This window comes from Idiotropiscis lumnitzeri, chromosome 15, assembly GCF_059441095.1.
Source record: "Idiotropiscis lumnitzeri isolate Australia: NSW breed Sydney's pygmy pipehorse chromosome 15, RoL_Ilum_1.0, whole genome shotgun sequence".
In the NCBI taxonomy this organism is placed as follows: domain Eukaryota; kingdom Metazoa; phylum Chordata; class Actinopteri; order Syngnathiformes; family Syngnathidae; genus Idiotropiscis; species Idiotropiscis lumnitzeri.
Window position 1 is genome coordinate 13,623,026 of NC_142405.1, and position 22,423 is coordinate 13,645,448.

General features: G+C 38.4%; 2 protein-coding genes across 3 annotated transcripts; both read left to right on the forward strand.

Annotated features, from left to right (window-relative positions):
- The first annotated feature begins 2,475 nt into the window (after window positions 1-2,475).
- On the forward strand, window positions 2,476-16,876 carry gspt1l (G1 to S phase transition 1, like). 2 transcript variants are annotated; one of them, XM_088316801.1, is made up of 14 exons: window positions 2,477-2,942; window positions 4,521-4,565; window positions 5,424-5,675; window positions 9,163-9,196; window positions 9,287-9,364; window positions 9,518-9,698; window positions 10,142-10,296; window positions 12,002-12,142; window positions 12,235-12,328; window positions 12,685-12,765; window positions 12,891-13,064; window positions 13,156-13,245; window positions 14,596-14,764; window positions 16,217-16,876. In XM_088316801.1, exons 1-14 carry the CDS (start codon window positions 2,750-2,752, stop codon window positions 16,267-16,269), a joined length of 1,740 nt encoding a protein of 579 aa, XP_088172927.1. In that variant the 5' UTR covers window positions 2,477-2,749; the 3' UTR covers window positions 16,270-16,876. The 2 variants fall into 2 exon arrangements, with proteins under 2 accessions (XP_088172928.1, XP_088172927.1); XM_088316802.1 differs by lacking the exon at window positions 4,521-4,565 and having other exon boundaries at window positions 2,476-2,942.
- A 3,332-nt stretch (window positions 16,877-20,208) lies between these two features.
- On the forward strand, window positions 20,209-20,987 carry LOC148323011 (transmembrane protein 238). Its single transcript, XM_088316803.1, has one exon. The coding sequence runs from the start codon at window positions 20,314-20,316 to the stop codon at window positions 20,839-20,841; it is 528 nt and encodes a 175-aa protein (XP_088172929.1). The 5' UTR covers window positions 20,209-20,313; the 3' UTR covers window positions 20,842-20,987.
- Window positions 20,988-22,423: the final 1,436 nt, after the last annotated feature.

Here is a 22,423-nt window from a genome sequence, read left to right on the forward strand (position 1 = left end):
GTAAGTTACATCTTAGTGTATGTAGAAGGTTGAGAATTCGAGACTGTACAAATTGCACATTTATGCTTTTACTGTTTGTTGCGAAATTTGTCGACTGACAATCTATTTGCGGCACAGAAAGGAAAAGAGAACATATTCTACACAAAAAAAATCTATAACGTAGAAATATAAATTTACTACTATTTGTAATCCTTTATCTTGTAATGAGCTATTTAGGGAAAAAAGGTTGAGCTTATGCTTCACAGGTGTTGCTTTTTGGGAGAAAGTCAGTGGAAGGATACCGTAATGCATTTGCAACTTGTTTAAAGAAATTACTTTAAATTTTTTTTTTTTTGTCAATGTCCACAAATGACACAAGTGAAGATTGAACAAGTAGTTTTGACAATTTCAAATTGGGTTCTGAGAAATGTAATGAGGAAAAACAAACTATTTCACAGCCTTCTCTGCCGACATTCATTCTCTCCTAGAAGGTTTATTCTGGTCTCTTGCTCAGCTCCATTGTAATGGTCATCTTGATGTGGACTTCTTCAAAATAAGTTCCCTTGATGACCTCATTTGGCTTTTGGAAAAAGAAAAAAATTCACACATAGGTAGGTTTATTAGGAAGGTGTCTTCACCCCAGTGATATGTTGTCTCAGCTTGGAACTGTCAGCACACCTCTCGCCTCTTCTCATGTACTGAACGAAGCAAACGTTCAAACATTTTTTGTAGACGTACTGGTTGATTTTTTTTTTTTTTTTTGGCCAGCATTGAAAGGGAAACACTTGTAGTTTGTTTGAAATATCTCTTGTTCAAACCAGTCCTGAAACCTTTGTGATACCCCTTGTATTCTATCATAAGGAGATGTTGAGCTCAACGCTGCAAGAGATTTTTATTTAGCGTACATTTGCCAATTATATCTTAGAGAAAAGCTGGTAGTAAATATTGTTACACATTACAAATGTTGAAGATTTTATTTTCTAGTTTTTTCAAAGGTTGAAAAGGGAAATTTTGTGCAGTTGCATTAGAAGCATGTTTAAATTGGTGATGATTGATTGTTTGTCAAAGCAACTTGGAAATTGGTGAGCAGTAGAACTAGTCAGACCTGGAAAATATTGTCATATGCCTTGCCTAGTATAACTTAAATGTATCCAAAAAAAGTGCCAGTTGGATAAAGTCACACTTCTGTACTCTGAGCCAGGTCTTTCTGGAATATTTGGATCGGATAATGAAGTACAAACATTTGTGGATAGAAATGCATTTGTTGGTGGAATTAAGTTATTGTGGTGTGAATGAAATTGATTCAATTTACCTTAATTGCACTTGTAAATAATTTCTTACATGGTGTAAATTAAACTCATGCTTGATGATTACATGTCGGATTACATGATGATGATGTAAAGTTGTTTCTCTGACTTTGTAACCTTCTAATCTTTCATGAAGAACCCTGATTTAGACCAACCTGTTGTAGCGTTGTCTTATTGGCTATATATGATTATGAAACTGCCCCTCCCCAAATGCTCCATATAGTTAGTATATACATTAATTTATTTGTTTTTACATCGTAGTTTATATAGATTTTGTTCAAATTTCCTTGTGGAAGGTAACACTCTTACATTGGATGCAATGTGGCCAATATAAAATTTCCATACAATAGAACCACATGACAGACTTGAAGCAAATAAATATTCCATTATTAATTACAGATGTGGAAATCAATTTTAAATATACCGATTATGTTAATCTATATAGCTTCTCTTTTAATTATGTTGGGATTTTTTTGGGGGGTCATTTATACTCAATTGACAAAAATATGCAGGTACACAGTACAGTGTATACCAGAGGTGTCAAACTCAAGGCCCGGGCCAGATTCGGCCCGCCACATTTCATGTGTCCCAGAAGGCAAATCATGCATGGCTTCATGTTTTATTGCTAAAATCCCAAAATTGAAAATTTTCGTCAATTTTAAAAACTTTAAAATATTGCAAGCATTTTTTTCTGTTTGCAAGCAATTTTTCTGTGTTACCAATCATACTTGTAAAATTAATTGAATGGTAGTTAAAGATTTCCTGGATTCTGGTTTTAAAAACTAGTTATCCATCAGTTTGTTGTGTATATGTAATTATACTATGATGATGATTTATATGGGTTCACTGTCACAATGGCCCACCGAGCAAGACCAAACCTATGATTTGGCAGCGAGAAAAAAGAGTTTTACACCCTTGGTGTATACGGCATAAACACGGCAATGTGTATGAATTTAACTTACGGTCGCCGACCCAACTCGTGACGGCATTTCAAACTCAGACTTAATATTTCACATTCAGTTACATTTAAAAGATGTTTAAACTCAAAAGTACCGTATAAAAAAAACAGTTAAAGGACAGGCGCAAATTCTTGAGCGTTGGCATTGTAGTAAACGGGAGATGTAGTCTTTTCTGTTTGATGAGTGGCGAAATGCCAGTTTCTTCTCCACTACCAGACTTCATATCCCAGGTGTCATTGCGGACAGCACGTCCGGTTGAAGGGACGCATGAGCTCACGCGGACTGTCTCTGGGAGTGCTGAGTCGAATATCCTCTTCGGCGTCTCCACCGATAGAAACCGGCCGCTATATTTCACCTAGGTCGGATTGAAAACATTCCTCCTCGAGTTGGGACGTTTTTTAATCATTCTAAGGTGTGGCCTGAACACCGGGATTTGGGTGGACATTTAACGTAGCCTAAGAACTGCGTAGCTCAAATCTCACTAGTGAAAATTCAAAACCCACGATGGACCAGAGAGACACTGCCCCTGATTCTTGGGAACAAGAGGACGATGTGGAGGCCACAATCGACGGACAGCTTGAGTCTGCTTTCACAAACTTAAATGTGAACGCTAAACCCTTTGTTCCCAATGTGAACGCTGCCGAATTTGTCCCGACGTTTGCCATGAAAAAACACTCGGAAAATCTCGATTCAATAGGTAAGCCGCTGTCACGTTGGGTAGCAACGTTAGCAACAAGCTATTCGTTAACATGAGCACGACTGTGCAGGTGCTAACCCTCGAGCTACACTACAGACACGCGTTAGTGTATTACTAACAACTGTGCGGTCTACTTTTATTTTATGATTGGACGTGTGGTGCGTTGTAATTAAAACATCGCTCGGTGTTTTGATCCGTGTTACGTTTCTTTACCGTTGTGGGGCGATTATATCACTTTTTTTCGAGACCTGTTAAATGTCTAGTGGATCCCAACCGGCATTAGCTTTGTTAGCTGTGAATGCTAATGCTCGTGTGGTTTCATGATAGACTCCTGAACTCTTGTACCGCCCATTTAGGTTTACCGTGTCATGTTAACCGTTACTTCTAACGGTACACGTCACTTGAAGAGGTAACTGAATGAAACTTTGAAATTTTGTCATGTTTAACTGTTACAACCTCATTGAATCACTCTGGTAAAGATAACCTCCTTAGACTATGTTACGTGTTGACCTTAGTGTGGTATGACGTGGTAATTGTGACGCGTAAAGATTAATTTAATCATTCGTTAAGGCCCATTTCCACGTGTAAACAACTGAGGGCGAATTACGCAATGGTTGAAACAACTATTTGTACAATAAAATACAACTATTTATATAGCGTATTTCGCAGCAGCTGGAGCTGTAATAAAACTTTCTATATGGTGTAATGTAAATTTGCGTGAAATTGGAACACAATTTAAACACAATAGATATCAGAAACATTAGAATTGCGACCGTCTCAGCTAAGTAAATAGCTAAGGAATAAAAATGTGTCTTCAAACGAGTTTCAAAAGTTGACAAAGGGGGGTTGCTTAACATTCAATGGGAGGTCATTCCATAGCGAAGTACAGGCAATAGAAAAGGCATGATTCCCCTTTGAGGCTCCGCTTAGTCCTTGGCACCTCCGGCAGCGTTTGAGCTCGGAGAGGTACGCTGGAGTGAGGCCATTTAAAGATTTGAAGATAAACAGAAGTATACTAAAGCAAACACTAAAGTGTATGTGAGCCATTTAAGAGAGGCCAATATTGGGGTTATGTGATCCGTCTTCCGTGACCTAGTTAAGAGATGAGTGGCAGCATTTGGCACCAGTCGGATGCGCTTGAGGGAGGACTGGCTGACTCCAAAGTAATGTGCATTACAGTAATCTAGCCTTGGTATTACGAAGGCATCTATTACTGTTTCTAAGTGCTGCTGAGAGAGAAAGCTGCCCAGGATGAAAGAAGCTCGCTCGTACAACAGCGCTGATTCGCTCCTCTAATTTAAACTCACTGCCCAGTTTAAAACCCAAGTTTGAGACTGTTGGATGTCGATAAAACAAGAAGCTATATTAAGGTGTAAAGGATAGCTTTTTGCGTGTTTTTTTCTATTCCATTTAGGCAGACACATAACTATACTAATATGAATGATGATGGTCAAATCTGTTGAACAAAATCCATTTGAAATTAATTTAAAAAATGCCTTGACACCCTCAGTTTGGGATCAAAACAGTTGTGCATAATGATTTATCTAATTTTGGTGTAACAACCATGTTGTTTTTCAGTTGCTGTTGAAAAAATAGCGACCATGGAGGTGACAGAAAGTACTGGTATGTATGGTCTCAGTGTCTTAAGTTGTTTGTGTCAGCGAGCATTCCAGAAGTGAGACCTATTTTCTTGACGTATATTGTTGTCCTGCACTGTGCAGAGTTTTAGAGCAAGTCGTATAACGGTTACATCAAATTACTGTAATGCATTTACACTTAAAAGTTGGCTGCTTCTCTTTGACTGTACTATGCCACATATCTACAAATTACTTAAATTGTGGGTGAGCCTCGGCTTCTTAGAGATTGTCTCAAATACCTACCGTGGTTCCTTTCACAAAAGCAATTCCTCAACTTAAAACAGAAGATTTTTCATCATAGTTAACATGCAGCAACTGTGTTCATGAGATACTGCAAAAAAAAATAACTTGGAAGAGTTCAATTTTAGTGCAGCCGGCTTACTCCCTAACTTTATCAAAATAATCAAATGTGTATGAATAAGTATTTTTTAACTGTAATTGCAGAGCAAATGTTTGCATTCATATGATAAGTGGACTTTGGAAATTGATCGCAGCCATCTTAGCCCAGTCTGCCGTATTTTCTAAAACTAATGCCAGAAATGGTAAAATATAACATTTCCAACTATTCGAAAAATAATGCAATAGTAGTTATTGCTGTGCTGTATCAACTGTCTTTACTTGTTCAGGTCGCTGTTGGTATGCTGCAGAAAAAACATTATTATGCCATATTACACATCTGAATTGGTGTCGCTTTACTGAGATGTAGTACACTATTTTTGAATAAGAAAAGGGGGCAATACATAATATAAAATGATTATTCAGAGACAAAAGCATGCAAGAGACTTTTATAAAAAAAATATTTGGAAACGAAAGTGCAAATAAATATTAAATGTTTTTTATGCAGCTTTATTGGAGAACGGTGACACAGAAATGACACCAGAGGAACCATGGGACCAGAAAGAAGTTGAACCAAATGAGGAAGAGCCAGGAGGTGGGTGCTGTGGTGACCATGGACCAGTGGTGGTAGCAACAGCTGAGGAGACGGGGTCTGAGATGGTGGAGGAGGAAGAGGAAATGCTTGCGCCCAAGGTTCCCCCTACACAACCAGACGCCCCCAAGAAGGAACACATCAATGTCGTGTTCATCGGACATGTAGGTCAGTGCAAATTAATGCATTACACATAAATTTTGATGAATGCAGTTGTTTGTAAGAACTTAGTCTTGACTAAATTGCCCTGTTCACGCTACACAACATTGGTGTGAGTACGTGCCCTAGCAACAGGGCTTGGCGATATGAGCTGTTCTCGTTTGGGCATTTCTGTCTGACTATATCTCCTATCACAATGAGCAGCGAACAATAGAAAGTGTTTGCGAAGGGAGCGAATGTTGCACTCTTATCAGGGTTTGTTCAAGGTAGCAAAAGTTTGCCGGACATTCACCTGTACTTTTCTTGTTGTAAGGGAAATTTGAAGGTAACATCTTGCGACAGGAAAAAAAAAACACACAAAAACGGATGGAACATTTGCAAACCTTGAACAAAATGTTGACGTGAACGTATGTTTTGCTACCGTCGCCAACAGTCGCAATTTTTCACCCCTCACTGGGATAGAGGCTTAAAGAAAGTACCTAACGCTTGGCACTACGTATTGTGGAGCAAGGGTTTTAAACTGGATGCAATGCAAGCTGCATCTGGATTTACATGGTCAGGAGCTCACTGTGGATCTTTTCTTTTATAATTTTTTTTATTTATTGTAATTTTAAACCTCAGTGTATTGCTTCTACTTTCTAAACACACAATTTGTATTTTTATATAGTGTCCGCTTTTTTTTGCAATTATTTCTTAAAATACTGCTTGGAGTCATCGCACCTTTGTTTGGAGTAGTGTTCAGCTGTTAGTACTCCGTAGTGACACTGCACCGGTTGCCACAGTGAGACCCAGCATTCCCTGAGACGTTATCAGCCCATCTTACTTGTCTGTCATCATGAGGAATGTTCGATATAATACTCAGTTAGATGACTGAGCTCGCGATATTCACCTGGCATGAGAGCAAGCCAGACTAAACCTAGCTCTACCTCCAATTACAGAGATCTAAGAACAATGAATAGATGGAGTCACGACTTGTTGCCAATGCCATGTACAATTCTTTTAATCAAATTGAAGTATGAGCGGTGGAAAAAAAGCTTCCTGAGAGTGACAGTTAATTCGTCTTCATACTTTTTCAGACTGAAGTTCTTAAATTTGAGTACTCACAAATACCTAGCACCAATACCTGATTATGCCAATATGTCTTGCTGTTGTGAAGAAATTACGATTTCCTTTCAACAAATATTGTTCAAACTATAACATGCCATGTTGCATTCAAATACTGTATAGCACTTTTTAGAGAAATAACTTCCAACTCCATCCATTATCCAGACCTCTTCTCTTCACAACAGTCACTGATCTGCTGGAGCCAATCCTAGCTCTCTTCGGGCAGGGGTACGTCCCTAATTGGTTTCCAGCCAATCATAACTGGTGACTGCTTTTTATATAAATTTAAATGGGCTGTCACTTATATAGTGCGTTTCTACCTTCGGTATTCAAAGTGCTTCACTCTTAACTCATCTACATACTGATGACGCAACATCAGGAGCAACTGGGGGTTTAGTGTCTCACTCAAGGATACTTCGACATGGTCATAATGGCCGGGGATCAAACCCCCAACCTTTGCGTTGGGAGACGACCACTCTACCACTGAGCCATGCCATCCCAAATGTAGCCTTTAACACAGGGTATTTCAGTTTCAGGCAGCAGAACGCTAAAGGGCGCTTTTTTGAGGGCGTATCACTACATTCCACGTAGCACCACCTGATTACATCAACAGAATCTATCACATTGCGAAACAAAGTCAATCGTTCCAACAACGGTGCGGTTGTTGATGGGAGTGTGTATTAACTAATGCATACTATGCAATACGAATTACATATCCCACAGTTATCCATTGTATTATACTGAATGGAAAGAAATAAACGTTCTTTTTTTTTTTATACAGTGTTTTTCTGAATGCACCTCAGTCAGCCGTTACGTGACTGCTAATGTAAACATGAATGGCAGCTGAACTGAACTGCAAGCCAGCATTAATTGCATAACCAAACAGGTGAAAAATAAGCACAAAGTCGTTGACAGGACGGATGCATGGAGTTACCTGAACAAAGTTTTATCCGCACAACACATGAGCTGCAAACTAATTTGTTGTGGAAATAGAGTTCTCTCTCTGCAAAAGATCATACTGATACTGGTATCGGTCTTTACTTTCCATTTGAAAGACTTGGATTTTGCTGCATCATTCACCTTGTTGGCCAATAAGCTTGCTACTGCTTGTGTTTGAACACACGCAGACACCATATTTCCTTATATGAACGTCACCAAATTAGAGTCCTTGCTATAGTATATAGTCACTGTTGTATACAGGGTGACACACACCCTTAAGCCGCCAACATACTACAGTATTTTTACACCAATTATTCACACCGTATTAAAAGGCATTGTCTTAGTTACGGGCCCTGTTTTTGTATTTTATACACACATAAGGCTCAGTTTGGTTGTACTTTATTAAAGTATTGAAGTATTTAACACGCCAGGTTCACTCTCTTCATTGTCAAGTCAGTCTCGATGTCATGCAGCTCCTCAGAAAAGATGTTGGCTTTTGTGAAAGAACAACAGTGCGCAAGACACATTCGCCCAAGCATCCTTCATCCATTCACAAATCGTGGTGTAATTCACCCAGTGCTGCCTCCTTGTCTTAGTAAAGCTGTGTTCGCCATCTGTCATGCATCGCTCGCACATCACTTCCAACTTCACTTTGAACGCCCTCTTTATACCAATGTCCAACCGTTGGAATGATAACCAGCTCCTTTAACGTCTGCATGCGGTTGGGAAGGTTGAGATTAGTGGAAAATAACTTGTCCGAAACAAGATAAGTCAAATAAAATTTTAAAACATAATTTTACCTTGCCTTCCATTGTGCACAGAGACTCTATAGTCTTGAAGGTTTTATGTTTAGACAGACTAATAGCTTTAAAAGGATAACCATTGTCAGAATTACAGAGGACGACTGGTTTGCATGATGATCTCACAGTTCAGACATGCAGGGTTTGATCCCAGCTCCGGCCTTCCTGTGTGGAGTTTGCATGTTCTCCCAGTGTCCGCATGGGTTTTCTCCTGTTACTCCAGTTTCCTCCCACATTTTCCAAAACATACATGGCAGGTTAATTAAATTGCACCTTGGTGTGATTGTGAGGGTGAGTGGTTGTTTGTGTTTGTGTGCCGATTGGCTGGTAACCAGTTCAGGGTGTACACTGCTTACAGCCCAAAGGCAGCTGGAATAGGCACACACATGCTTGTGACCCTCGTGAGGACAAGCGGTTCGTTCGATGGCTAGATGCATGTCAGAATGACAGGTCTCCGTAAATCATATTCATCTTAGAATAGTTCAGTAGTTTCATAACGTTTTTGGGAAAAGAGCACTTCAGATGGATGCAAAAGCATCCAAATCAAAGGAGGTAATTTAACAGCATTAAACTGTCAGTTAAGCTTAACCAATCAAATAATAAAATAGTTTTGACAGTTTATAAATGTCCTATAACATTTCTTTCCTTTTTAGATGCTGGAAAGTCCACTATAGGCGGTCAAATCATGTAAGTTGCATGTTTTTTGTTATCTAATTGTCAGTGACTTTAAACATTGACTCTTCTCATATTTTCCCATGCTCCCTTCCTCATCATCAGGTACCTTACAGGCATGGTAGATAAGAGAACCTTAGAGAAGTATGAGAGAGAGGCAAAGGAGAAGAACCGAGAAACCTGGTGAGTGGGTGTGTTGTCCTGTCTGTTATTTCAGGCAACAAAATAGAAATGTGTGCGCAGTTCTTCAAAGAAATAAAAAATACAAAAATAATAAGTCCCTTGTCTTCCTTGAAATATATGAGCGCTTATAACTTCTCAATTGTCTCTCTTTAGGTACCTGTCTTGGGCCTTGGACACCAATCAAGAGGAGAGGGACAAAGGCAAGACGGTAGAAGTGGGCCGAGCATATTTTGAGACAGACAAAAAGCACTTTACCATCCTAGATGCACCAGGTCACAAGAGTTTTGTGCCCAACATGATTGGAGGTGCATCGCAAGCTGACTTGGCCGTACTGGTGGGTATAGGAAAAGACTCCTGTTTGTTAAAATTTGCTGCACATGTGATGGCGCAGGCACAGTGGTGAAAGCATATCATCCGTGTCACATTTAGCCTGTTAAAATTCGCACCTATTTTTCTGCGTACGCCAATTCTGTTGTCATTTACGTCTCCTTGGTTGTGTCATATGTGACCAGCCACAGCAAAAATGAGTTGCGTCATTGACCCATATTTTAGAAATGAAGTTTTGGCATAAACAGAAAGTGAATGTGCACATTTGTCTTGGGCGTTGTTGCATATGGTGGCGCACAACACAAAATGTGATTTAGAAAATCAAATTAAACCCGATCATTAATTTACTAATGGTGTTGATTCAACTGCAGTATACTGTCTATATTTGGGACCATGTCGATCAAATTTTTCAGTATAGAAATTGTAACACATCTTGAATGTTGCCCGCAGGTGATCTCTGCCAGGAAAGGCGAGTTTGAAACAGGTTTTGAAAAGGGTGGACAAACACGGGAGCACGCCATGTTGGCCAAAACAGCAGGTGTCAAGCACCTGATTGTACTGGTGAATAAAATGGATGACCCTACAGTCAACTGGAGCCTAGAAAGGTGGGTTGGTGGATCAGAATGAGTAACACTATAGCATTACTCTTACAATATTGTCACATTTGGACTGCAAAGGTTTGCAAACCATTTGTAATCATCTCAAGTAAAGAACAAGACTGACATTTCTGCTTTTTTACAGTGTAATAATATTTTTCTTTTATTAAATCTATGGTGGGGAAAAGCAAGGGAACATGTGCATTGTCTGTGTTCTAAATCAAATGTGGATATGTTTTTCTATTTTCTGAAATGTATGCATTACAGTGAACCCCCGCACACCACCCCTCTGACTATTAGTAGTTCGCATTTTGCCTATTTGCGTATTTTTCATGGAACCCATCTCGACTATTTGCTTAGTGGCGAGCTTTGTATTTGTTCTGTAATTCTGTAAAATGCCACAAGATTGCGCAAAAGCCCTTACTGACAGGTAAGTAGTGCTGTCAAGGAAGTATGTTGAAGTGATGCGCCTCAAATGAAGTCCAAATGTCTTTGTATTTTGGGGAGAGGCAAAGTTTAGTGACTGGCAGGAGGGAAGGGGTGATCGAGACAGGCTTTGTAGAGCTTGCTGTTTCTATGAAGCTAAACAAATTTTGCGTGCTATGAGAAAAAAAAAGACAAAAACATTGCACGTCCTACGATGTGACAATCACGCATGCGCACATCACAATCGCGATGTTCAAACCGCACATCGTGCAGCCCTAGTCAATATTCATTTAGTGCACAGGCTAAAACAGATCATAGCACTTTAGTAAATACAGCAATCCTTCTGTTCATGAATGCCACTATTTACAAATGACTCGGTTTACAACAAAGGTTTCAGACATTCTTTGTTGGTTCTCAAACTAAGCCTCAGTTTGAACGGTCTCAGTCACTACGATGCCGACGATCAAAATGTTTGACAATTTTTAATAGTCTGAGCAAAGTTTATGTATAAATTTAACCATTTGCCACTTTTCTTTTGAAAAAGCCTCGTCTTTGGTTAAATAAAAACAAAATTAAAAACAAATACAAGTGTTTATTCTAGTTTGCATTTACATTTATAATGAATATGATTAATTCTACTCTCTTCTATGTAAAAAAAGAACGGATTGGTGAAATATGTTTACAAGTATTTTTTTTTTTTTTTTTAGTTTTTTTTTTTTTACAGATAGTTTCTTAGTATTAGTGCCACTCGGCATAGTGTATAGTTTTTAGTTCAATTTTAAAATGCGCTAAACATTGACAGCTAAAAATGTTCAGGTCAGTTTACCGCCTTCAATTTCAGTTGTGCCATCATTTATAGAAATGTCGAGAATGCTGCTTCACGCTGTAATGTAAATTTAATATATTATCTTAATTGTCTTTATTATTCATGTGTACATACCTTAAAGAATTATAACTTTACAGATGGTCATATAAGAGCAGCCGCTTGCTGGTGTGGTTATGGGGCGATTTACATACAATCTGATTAGTCAATAGGCAAAATAATAGTTTTTGGCAGCCGTACTCTGTAGTTGTGCTTTCCTGCACACAGCATACAATTGTCGCGCAGTCTCTATCTTTGTGCTGTTTGCTTTAAATTAGCCATTGGTGTGGGTTCCAAGAAAGTGAAGTGTGAGCCACGGCGTGAATACAATTGGTAAACAGAGATTCCACTTGATGAGTGACTCATGGTATTTTTGTTTTTCGACTTTGCGACTTTACATGGCCCTCTTTCTCTCTCCATGCTCAGGTATGAAGAGTGTAAGGAGAAACTAGTGCCATTTTTGAAGAAGGTGGGCTTCAACCCAAAGAAAGACATTCATTTCATGCCGTGTTCAGGTCTAACAGGAGCCAACCTGAAGGAGCCCACTGATATGTGCTCCTGGTACATGTAAGTCCTCAAATATCATCAGATTTAAAGCCTTTCTTGTCTTTATCCCACATTCCACCAGATGCAACATGTGTCTGTGTTTGTTTTTGCAGAGGTTTACCATTCATTCCACACCTGGACAGTTTGCCAAATTTTAACAGATCGAGTGATGGCCCTATCAGATTGCCCATCGTAGACAAATACAAGGTAACTATTTTTTTTTCACTCTTATATTAAATACCCACCTCAAGATGCGGAAGCCTTTAAAGCCAGCTGCACAATGTGTGTCGCGATAAAACGACAATTTGGTCGCATTGCAAAGTGTGTGAGGTTCTGCTACTAGTTTTCATGAGTTTGTACGAGTGTTGACTGTTTGGTTCAGCCATCAAATGGTTGTGCTGCTTGTTAAAAGTAAAGTAAGGGAATCTCAACACAATTTTGCTCTTGTGTAATACCTATCATCAATTAAAAATGCTATTGTCTCAAATAGACTTGAGAGATTGCATTTGTGATCTTTTCTAACGGAAGAAATGACATCACTCATAATGCTGCCTCTCCTACAGGACATGGGCACTGTGATTCTGGGCAAACTTGAGTCGGGCTCAATCAGTAAAGCACAACAGCTTGTGATGATGCCGAATAGGGTAAGACCTGTGTTTCTCCAGTACCGTTAATAAAAGTTGTATCTCGTTTGTTACGTATTCTACTCTTGATGCTCAGGCCTTTACTCCTCTCCTGTCATTTGACTGTTGCTATAATGTCTTAACAGCATGTGGTCGAGGTGCTGAGCCTCTTGTCTGATGATATGGAGACAGACGATGCAGGACCTGGAGAAAATCTGAAGTTGCGACTCAAGGGCATTGAAGAGGAGGAGATCCTTCCTGGATTCATCCTTTGTAATGCGGAAAACCTCTGCCATTCTGGGCGCACCTTTGATGCCCAGGTCATTTTGGAAGAACAAACAATGTACAATTTCAGCCATATACAAGTAGTAATAATGTGAAAACTCATACGTGTCATTCTTTTCCTTCTAGATTGTCATCATTGAACACAAATCCATCATCTGTCCCGGTTATAACGCTGTCCTTCACATTCACACGTGCATTGAAGAGGTGCAGATTACGGTAAGTATATGAAAAGGTTGAGAAGTATTTCACAGTCAAGTCTGTGGGCAGTCTGTAAGAATTGTAAGTCAAGTATTCAAATGGGAGTTTAAACTTGGTGTCTCAAATCGCCGATCTGAGCAAACTAGCGCAACAAAAATTTTAGAGCAGAATTACCATGACCAAAATGATCTCTTACTAAATAATAAGATGCAAATGTCGCAAAACTTTTTTTCCCCCAATACAAAAACTAAATGGGCACCCAGTGTGTGAGACACTTCCTGGCAACACCCAAAGGGTTTGTTTTCCCTTGGAAGGCCCTGCAAAATGTATTTGAAATGACTGATTTAATAACGGTGAGAATCTATTAGAATATTAATCCAGATAAATAATTTCATAATTATTCACATTTTAACCAAATGTACATTTTTGAACCTATAAACAACATTCAACAATTCTTTTAAAAAAAGGCTTTTGTATTCCAGCAGACCATTTCATACACTTAATTCATTCCCTGCCAATGGCAGAAGAATGCAGATCGTCAATCCCAGAAATGGAGTTACAATTGTTTGGGAGGGGTGTGGCTTTCAGTTAATAAGTGCAGATGCCAGAATAAAATTTCAAACTCCATTTTGAGTTAGATTTAGATTATCTCACAATTGAGATTGGCTACATTGTATTCAAGCTTTTAAATGACTTATTCAACTTCACCATGCATTTCTGCGCTTGTTTCCCCATGTTCCTGTATTACAGAGGAGAGTTGACACCTCCTCTGGCTGTGGTTTTGTAAAAGTATCATCCACATTCCACAACTTGTACTTGTGTGACGTTTTCTTCAATTTCGTGTTCATTTTAATGTCTGATGCAACTAAGTTTATCAAATGACTGAAAAGAAAAGTTGGACTGCCTAAAACTCCTGTTCTTGACTGAACAATGCCATACCTATTTAATATATATAAGAACTTGGGGTAATTTTGATTCAGACAGGTAAACAAACCCAAAAAATTGTGAAAAGGTGGAATTGTGAATGTGTAGAGTGATGCTGTTTTGTGAGCCTGCTATTAAACTGTAAATGTGTTTTTTTTGTTTGTTTTTAATAAACGTATAGGGCAAACTTGTTTTTGAGGTGATCCCTTGCAAAGCCAAGTTGTTGCTGAAAAGATTAGATGACATTTTTTTTATGCATAATGCCTTAAGTTTTTATATCTTATGTGTCTCAAAGCAAGTCTTTCTGTTCACTCGTCAGCTGAGCGGTGAGGTTAAACTTGACGGAAGAAAATTGTCTGAATGGAGGATGCTGTTTTATTAAAAACATGTTGTGTTTTGTAATTGTCCAAATACCAATTTTCTGTGGTTCTTTTCCCTCTTCAGGCCTTAATCTGTCTGGTAGACAAAAAGTCGGGGGAGAAGAGTAAGACACGGCCACGATTTGTTAAACAAGACCAGGTCTGCATTGCTCGTCTGCGCACGGCAGGAACCATTTGCCTCGAGACCTTTAAAGACTTTCCTCAAATGGGACGGTTTACTTTACGAGATGAAGGTAAAGCACCTACACACAGCGGCACAGTCAAATAAGTTATCTCCCCATTTAGTTTAAGAATTTGTAATTTTTCAATCGAAGTACTGTGTTCAGTAATTGAGTTGCTCATCCAATATTTACTAGGTCAACAAGAATGTTTGTTTTGTTTACATCAAATTAATAGTTAATACTTTATAGTCATTGTATAGGTAGTGAATGGAAATGGTTCCAGACTCGAATGATACAGCGGCCACGACAGTCTGTACATTTTGCATTCAAACCCGTTAAATATCAAGTACCCATTAGAATCACTGAGGCAGAATGTCGCATTTATATGAAGCAAATCTCTAAACAACAAATCTGGGAGGGACTTCCAATTTTGTCCATTGTATGCAGAACTCCAGGCTGCCTCTAAATGATGGCATTTTAGGCAGTGCAATGCAATTTTACTCGCGCCTGTGAGACCAGTAAATAAGCAGATTTATTTTAATTTATTACTATTGAACATTTTTGTTGCTTACGAACTTCTGCGCCACACTAGGGCTGCCACATGAGATTTTTTTCGTAGTTAACTAATCACCAACAGTAGTCATGATTAGTTGACTAATCGGATCATATGTAAATTGTGGCATGTCGTACCAGCAAGCAGCTGCTCTTATATAACCAGCATTAGTTTACAGCTTGAATTCTTTAAGGTATGTACAAATGAATAAGATGATAAAACATTCAACTTTAATTCAACTTTGCAGCTTGCACCAATATTTCTGAGATGTTTATAAATGATGGTTTTTGGCTGTAATTGTTTAGTGCATTTTAAAATTGAACCAAAACTATACTCTATGCCGAGTTGCACTAATACACTGTAAATCTATATAAATACCAAAAGAAATGCTCATAAACAAATTTTACTCTTCCTGGGCACCATGACTTTTTTTCAATGTAACAGGTCGCAAAATCAGTTAAGTAGTAAATTAGGAAAAAGCACTTTACAAAAGAAAACTAAAATAAACGCATTGGTTTTTTTTTAGAATTTGGTTTTATTTAACCTTTATTATCCCAAACCTTTTGATTTTCTTCACTAGTATGCACAATTTAATAGTAGTTAATTGCGTTTCAAAAGCAATGCACAAGGTACAAACAAAAAATATTTGTGAATAATATTAGGATGAACATAATGTGTTGCTTGTTTGAAAGTGAAGGTCATTCTGTAGTCTTAACGTGATAGTATTTTGTCAAACCTGTGTTGAACTTGAAATGTGTATTTGTTGATTTATTTATGTTTATAACTGAAATGAGAATTTTTCTTATCTAAAACCTAACTAATAGCGTCACTTGTAAAAATGAATAAAAGGGGACTGAAAGTATGCGTTTTTGTCCAAAAGACTATAATTTGGATTGCTGCCAAACACAAAACGTGACAATTACAATGAGACTGACATAATTATTGCGTGTTTGTTTTGACGTTTGTCCCAGGCAAGACCATTGCCATCGGTAAAGTTCTGAAGCTGGTTGCAGAGCGAGACTGAAGACGCAGCTGCGTGAAAAATCCAGTTCGGAAGAAAAAGGTGGAGCTCGGTCATAACCCGCCCAGTGTTGTCAGCGGCAAAGGCACATCCCTCTGACGCCTACCTTCTGTGTGTCGATGATCAGCTTCAGTGAAAAAAAAAACATGAAAAAGAGAAACCGGTTTTTAAGTCAGTGAAATCCAAGACGAAGTCCACTCAAGTCAGCTTTCTCATATTGAGAGCTCAGCTATGCCATGTTTGGGTTCGCCCACCCTCCACCATTCCCTGCCTCCCTTGTCTGGTCGATTCACCATGACAGTGATTTTTTTTTTTTCTTGCCCTATTCCATTTTATTTTCTTGTATTCATAAATGACAGAAGTTATATCTGTGAACAAATGTGGACCAAGATTTTTGCTTGGAGTGTAAAATGATTTCAGAAATGTGCTGCAAAAACAAATACTCTGAATGAATTTCATCAATTGAAACCAAAATGTTTATTTGGGTGTACATGACTCCCTTTGCTTTTACCCAGTTCTTGGTTTCGCGTGTGGCGTTCTGGCTGTCTGCTTGAGCGTGCTCAACTATTAAAGTAAACAACTATGACAATAAAATGTTTGGAAAAACGCTTCTCATTTGTATGGGCTCTTGAGCTTATGCGGTAGAAATACTGAATAGCTTCAAGTATAAAAATTGTGTTAACATTGTGAAAAATCAACTCCAGTTTTCTTGGAGCAATGGTTTTCTCTTGATGCATCGTTACTGGTGAAAATTAATAAGGTGGTATACCGCCATGTGTTTACCATCCTATTTTGTTGACATCAGTGAAACATAAGCGAACCAGTCGTAAGATTACAAGAGTAATGTCTCGTGGATGGAACTTTTCCCTTTTCTCTTGAATATGCTCACTGATACTTGATGGGTGACGACCATGACCCGGAAAATTATTAACCCCCTTTGGCCACACGCTTGGCACACCCCTGACTGCCATATTAGACTTTTTGGGAGACAGGTTGCAAAATTAATTGTTGCAGTTGCATTAGCAGGTATCCCATACAAAGCAGTACTGTTCATTTGAAATGTGGTGTGTAATATATACTGTGTGTTTACAGATCCAGGTGTGAGCATTGGCTGGTTACACAAGGACATTTACTGATAACCTGAATCCACTTGTTCGAAATCTCTGTGTCTTTGTCCAGCTGAAAACTGAACTGTTGCCTTCGTATGAGACAAAAATGCTTTCATTTTCACGTTTCCATCCTTGGTGTCTCCACATTTCTGTATTTATCCTTCCCTCACTATTCTATTGCTCACCACAGCATGAGGCCATGCCACTACACTTCACTTTAGAGATGGCGTTAACCCGGTGATCAGCCTTGCCTGCTTTTGACGAACATGTCTGGCACACACATCAAGAGTTAAATTTTTGTCTCATTGAATGAGCATTTTGTCTTTCCTGATTTGAGAGTTTCAGGTGCCTTTGGGTAGGCACCAGTTGTACTCCCGAGTGCTTTTTGCTAAGGAGGCTTCCATCTAGCCGCTGAACCTTGCAGGCTTGATTGGTGGAGTTCTGCAAAAAAAAAAAAAAAATCAGATGAAAGGTTTTTTTTCTTTCCTGGCTGGACTGGTGCACTGACTGAATGTCTGTGTATTTATATACTGTGAGTGTATACATATGTATAGATGTATGTATATACACACCATGTTTTTGAAGTCAAAAACCAGCCTTGAATCGAATTGAGAATCTGTGGAAAATATCTGAAAACTCCTGTTCACAAACGCTCTCCATCTAATCTACCTCAGCTGTCGCTATTTTGCATGGCAAATGGGCAAACATTTCAGTGTCTAGAGATGTGCAAAACTGATAGACATATCCCTCGACTTTCGGCTGTAATCATATCGGGTTTGATATTTCCGCGTGTCCTACTTTTACTTTTACGTTTTCTTTGTAAAAAAAGTTTAAACTATCATCTAGATTTTGCTCCAATTTACGATTGTGTCACCACACTAGACTAAGGGGCTGCTATAGCCCCCTCAGAAATCTGGGTAGCACCACTTAAGCCTCTCCAGCTTTTTATTTGATCTTCGAAAAGTTATAATTTATTTTCTTAGCCTCTTTTGTATTGTCAAGCCCCCTGTTTTTAACCGAGGAAAGAAAAAATCCTGGAGCGGTGCTTGCTTGGGGTTGATTATTTTATACATTGTGTTTGAAACCTGAAATGTGGCGAAAGGCTAAAATGTACAAACCAGATTATTATTATTATTAATTAAATAATCATTTATTTAATTTTTATACTTGCATTCGTGCAATGTGAGTTGCGCAGCGAAATCCATCCGTTTTTAGCCATCTCGGGGTGCAGCCATTTTGTCACTTTTGTCGACAGAAAAAAAACATCAGTTTCTCAGGGCTCAGATAACGGCCAATCATGGCTCAGCTTTGGAAAACAGGTAAGTCGTGACAGGTTTGTTACCTGAGCCCTGAGCGACGCAATCGTTATCAGAATCCTATGTTTACTACCGGAGGCAAATTTTGGGGGGTTGACTTCCCCAGCTGTTGACAACAGTCATATAAGGGGAGTATGGGTGCTTGTTTTTTTCTTGAAGCACTGCCCTTGATGTAGTGTGGGGGAAAAAAAACATTTTTCTTTATATAGCGCATTTCATAACAACTGGAGCTGTACAAAGTGCTTTCCATGTGCAGGAAATTAGAACACAAAGTAAAACACATATAATAAATAAATACGCCATGAAATGTTTAGTTAAAATTGTCATTAATCAAATGTTTCATTTATTAATTGAATATGGAATTAGATGAATAAATGTGTCATTACTTAAATTATCAATGATTATATGAAAAAAAATCTATACAATTATTTATGCAATTAATGTATTATTTCATGGTCCCGCGATGCAGTGTTTCATGAATTAATTTTAATTTTCGCCCTTCAAAGTTTGGCGGGCAGGTCCTAACACCTAATTGGTTGGGCTGCTCATCAAGTCAAGGCAAATCAATTCCAGAATAATGGATTGATGCCAACCGAGTGTCTAGTGAAAATACTCCGATACATTGGTTTGAATACTACAGAAAAACAATTAAATACAAGCCTCGACCACTCAATCAACGTAGCTCAAAGTCTTCCATCGTCGTAGCCGCCAAGTTTGCCACCACTTGAGGCTAAAGCAAGGTTATTTGCGTTCGTCAGCGTTTAGCCCCGCCCACTAGCTTTGATGGGCGAGTTTGAATATAAAATTAATTTATTAAACACTGTAACACGGGACCAAGAAATAATTAATTAAATACATAAATAATTAATATAATACATAATTAATGAAATACGTAAATAATTATGTTCATTTTTTTACGTATAATAATTGATAATTTAAGTAATGAAATTTATTTATGTAATTCCACATTTTAGTAATTTAAACATTTAATTAATTAGTGACAAATTTAACTAAACATTTCATGGTGTATTTATTTTTTTGATTTTGGCACTTTCAGTCCTCCATACATTCAGTCAAAAACTAAAGAATGAAAATGTGTCTTCAAATGAGTTTTAAAAGTGGACAGATATGGGGCTTACCTAACATTCAGTGGAAGGTCATTCCATAGAGAAGGACCGACGACACAAATGGCACGATTGGATTGTTTATAAAACCAGTTACTTTAAAGTAAAAAAAAAAAAAAAAAAGGTGCAAATTTATAAATTCAAGCAAGGTTTCCTTGTTGAAAAAGAGTGCATTGCAGTTTAGGAGGGCTGGTGTCAGTCCTAAGCTGAAAATTCACATGATGCCCTGCATCCCAACCCATTATAAGAAACAAACTATTTAGATTTTATTTCTATTTAATTGATAAATGAAACATTTGATCATTGACAATTTTAATTAAACATTTTTAATTTATTTAATTTTGGCACTTTCAGTCCTCCATACTATGGACAGGTAACGTCCTTTTGTTTCCTCCTCCACTGGGTCCGCCCCCACCCACGCTGCTTCTCACCTAGCTCACCTTACAGTCTCTCTGCTGACACACGACACCTGCGCAGTGCGGCCCATTGCACGCTGACATGGAACCAGCGTACCGTGGTCTGGGTCGCTGTGTTTGTTGTTTCTGGCTGGCTGTGGCCTTCGACGTCGTCGGACTGCTCGTCCTTCTCATCGGCGTGTTCGTCAACGTATTTTTCTACGACCTGCTCATTTACGCCGGCGCCATAGTCATCTTCCTCAGCCTCGTGTGGTGGGTGTTTTGGTACTCCGGCAATATCGAGGTGCTCTCCGCGGAACTGGAGGATGACGTGGGCCTTACGAAGAAGGGCAAAGGCGGCATCGGCGGAGCGGTCCGACGGCTGTCCAACCGCGTGTCCGTCGGCATCAGAAATTCGTTGCGCAGGAACGGAGGGGCGGCACCAGGCACCGGCAGTCGGCAGGGAGGCGCGCGGAGGTCGGCTGCGGATCCGACCGTGGCCCAGAACACTGAGCAAGTGATCGTTGCCATGGCAACCTTGACGCCGAATGAGCCAAATTTACGAACTTCTTCGGTGGTGTGCTATGATGCGGAGATGCCTCCCACAGCAACAGAGACTTCACCCGCATAACTGAAGACCAAGAAAGACAAATTTGTGTGCAGGGACATATCCAAACTAAAACACGTGTTCCCATCACTGTGCTTACAAGTACACTTTGTATCAAATTAAGAATCATTGTCATTCATGTATTGCAATATGTAATATATATATATATATATATATATATATATATATATATATATATATATATATATATATATATTCTACATATATATATGTATATATATATATATATGTTGTGTGTGTGAGTGTATTTTTTTTGCTATTCTTTTCAGAGTATATTTGTGAGTATAGCTTCCCTCCATTTTAATGGATCTGAAATGCAAAACCAAATGCTCCTTGGCTTTATAGTTTGCTTGTCACAGACTGCAAAGTATTATCAGTAGTTAATTATTAACCCCAGTTTGTTACCTACTAAAAAGACCACGCCAGTTCAAACAATAGAAACCTGATATGTACTTCCTTACAATGGTCATCAGACACACTTGGGTACAAAAGTCTAGTGTAAATGAACTTTCTAAGTCCTTGATGGTATTTTATTTTTGTTTCACTTGCAGAGACTGTAAATTCAGTGCTGACACGGGGAGAGTCAGCATGTGCGCCAACTCGACTCAGTGATTTTTATTTATATAATTTTATTTTATTTTATTGTTTACAATATCCACATTAAATCAAGAAACAGGCAAGCAGGTGTGGTTTATGGATATTGATTTGCAATTGTAGTCATATTGATAATGATTTTTATTTTGAATAAAAATGTTTGTATTTACCTTGGAGGCATGTATTCAGATTGTATGGCTTTAGTATGTCTGCTAGTACCTGCCAAGCCTTCAGTCATGAAACCCCTCATCCAGGTAACTCACTGTACTGACTCCCTCCAGAATTAGTCTTGTCTAATATCCCATCTTTTTCAATTTGGACACTCCATCTGACTCATTATTATCAGCATTATTATTACTATTACTATTACTATTACAATAGTAGTGGTTGATATCATTGTTGTGTTGTTATGCATTGCTATTATTATACTGTAAGTAGTACACTTCATTTGACCTCAATTACTTTACAACACAAGTGATTCGGGTCTTTCTACAGAATTAGGTCGATTATGCAAATATCATGCCCATCTCAACAGCAACGATAGCAAAAATGAATCGCAACGACCTGTGGGCCAACTTGCTTTGGATCATGTTAAGTCAATTTGTAAAAGTTTACGAACAGAATAAAATTAAATACAGTCTCAAACCATTACATCACATAACAATTTCGATGTTGGTGGTTGTTGGTTGAAGCTTACACAATACACTTTAACTACAGTAATAAGTATTAATAAATTAAATTAGTACTGATTATATAATGTATACAAATTATAATATCTATCTCTCTTTCTAAAAAACACATTTATTAAAAAAAAATTTAGAAATTTGAACATCTTCAAATACAAAATGCGTGGTACTACACATTAGTGCCGGGCCAATTATCGGGGCAGATATTTGGCATTTTGCCGATTATCGCCATTAGCCAATAATTTTGGCTTATTTTGGCTCGCTGCAGTACTCGCTCTCTGCTCAGTTGGTGGCCCTGCTTGCAG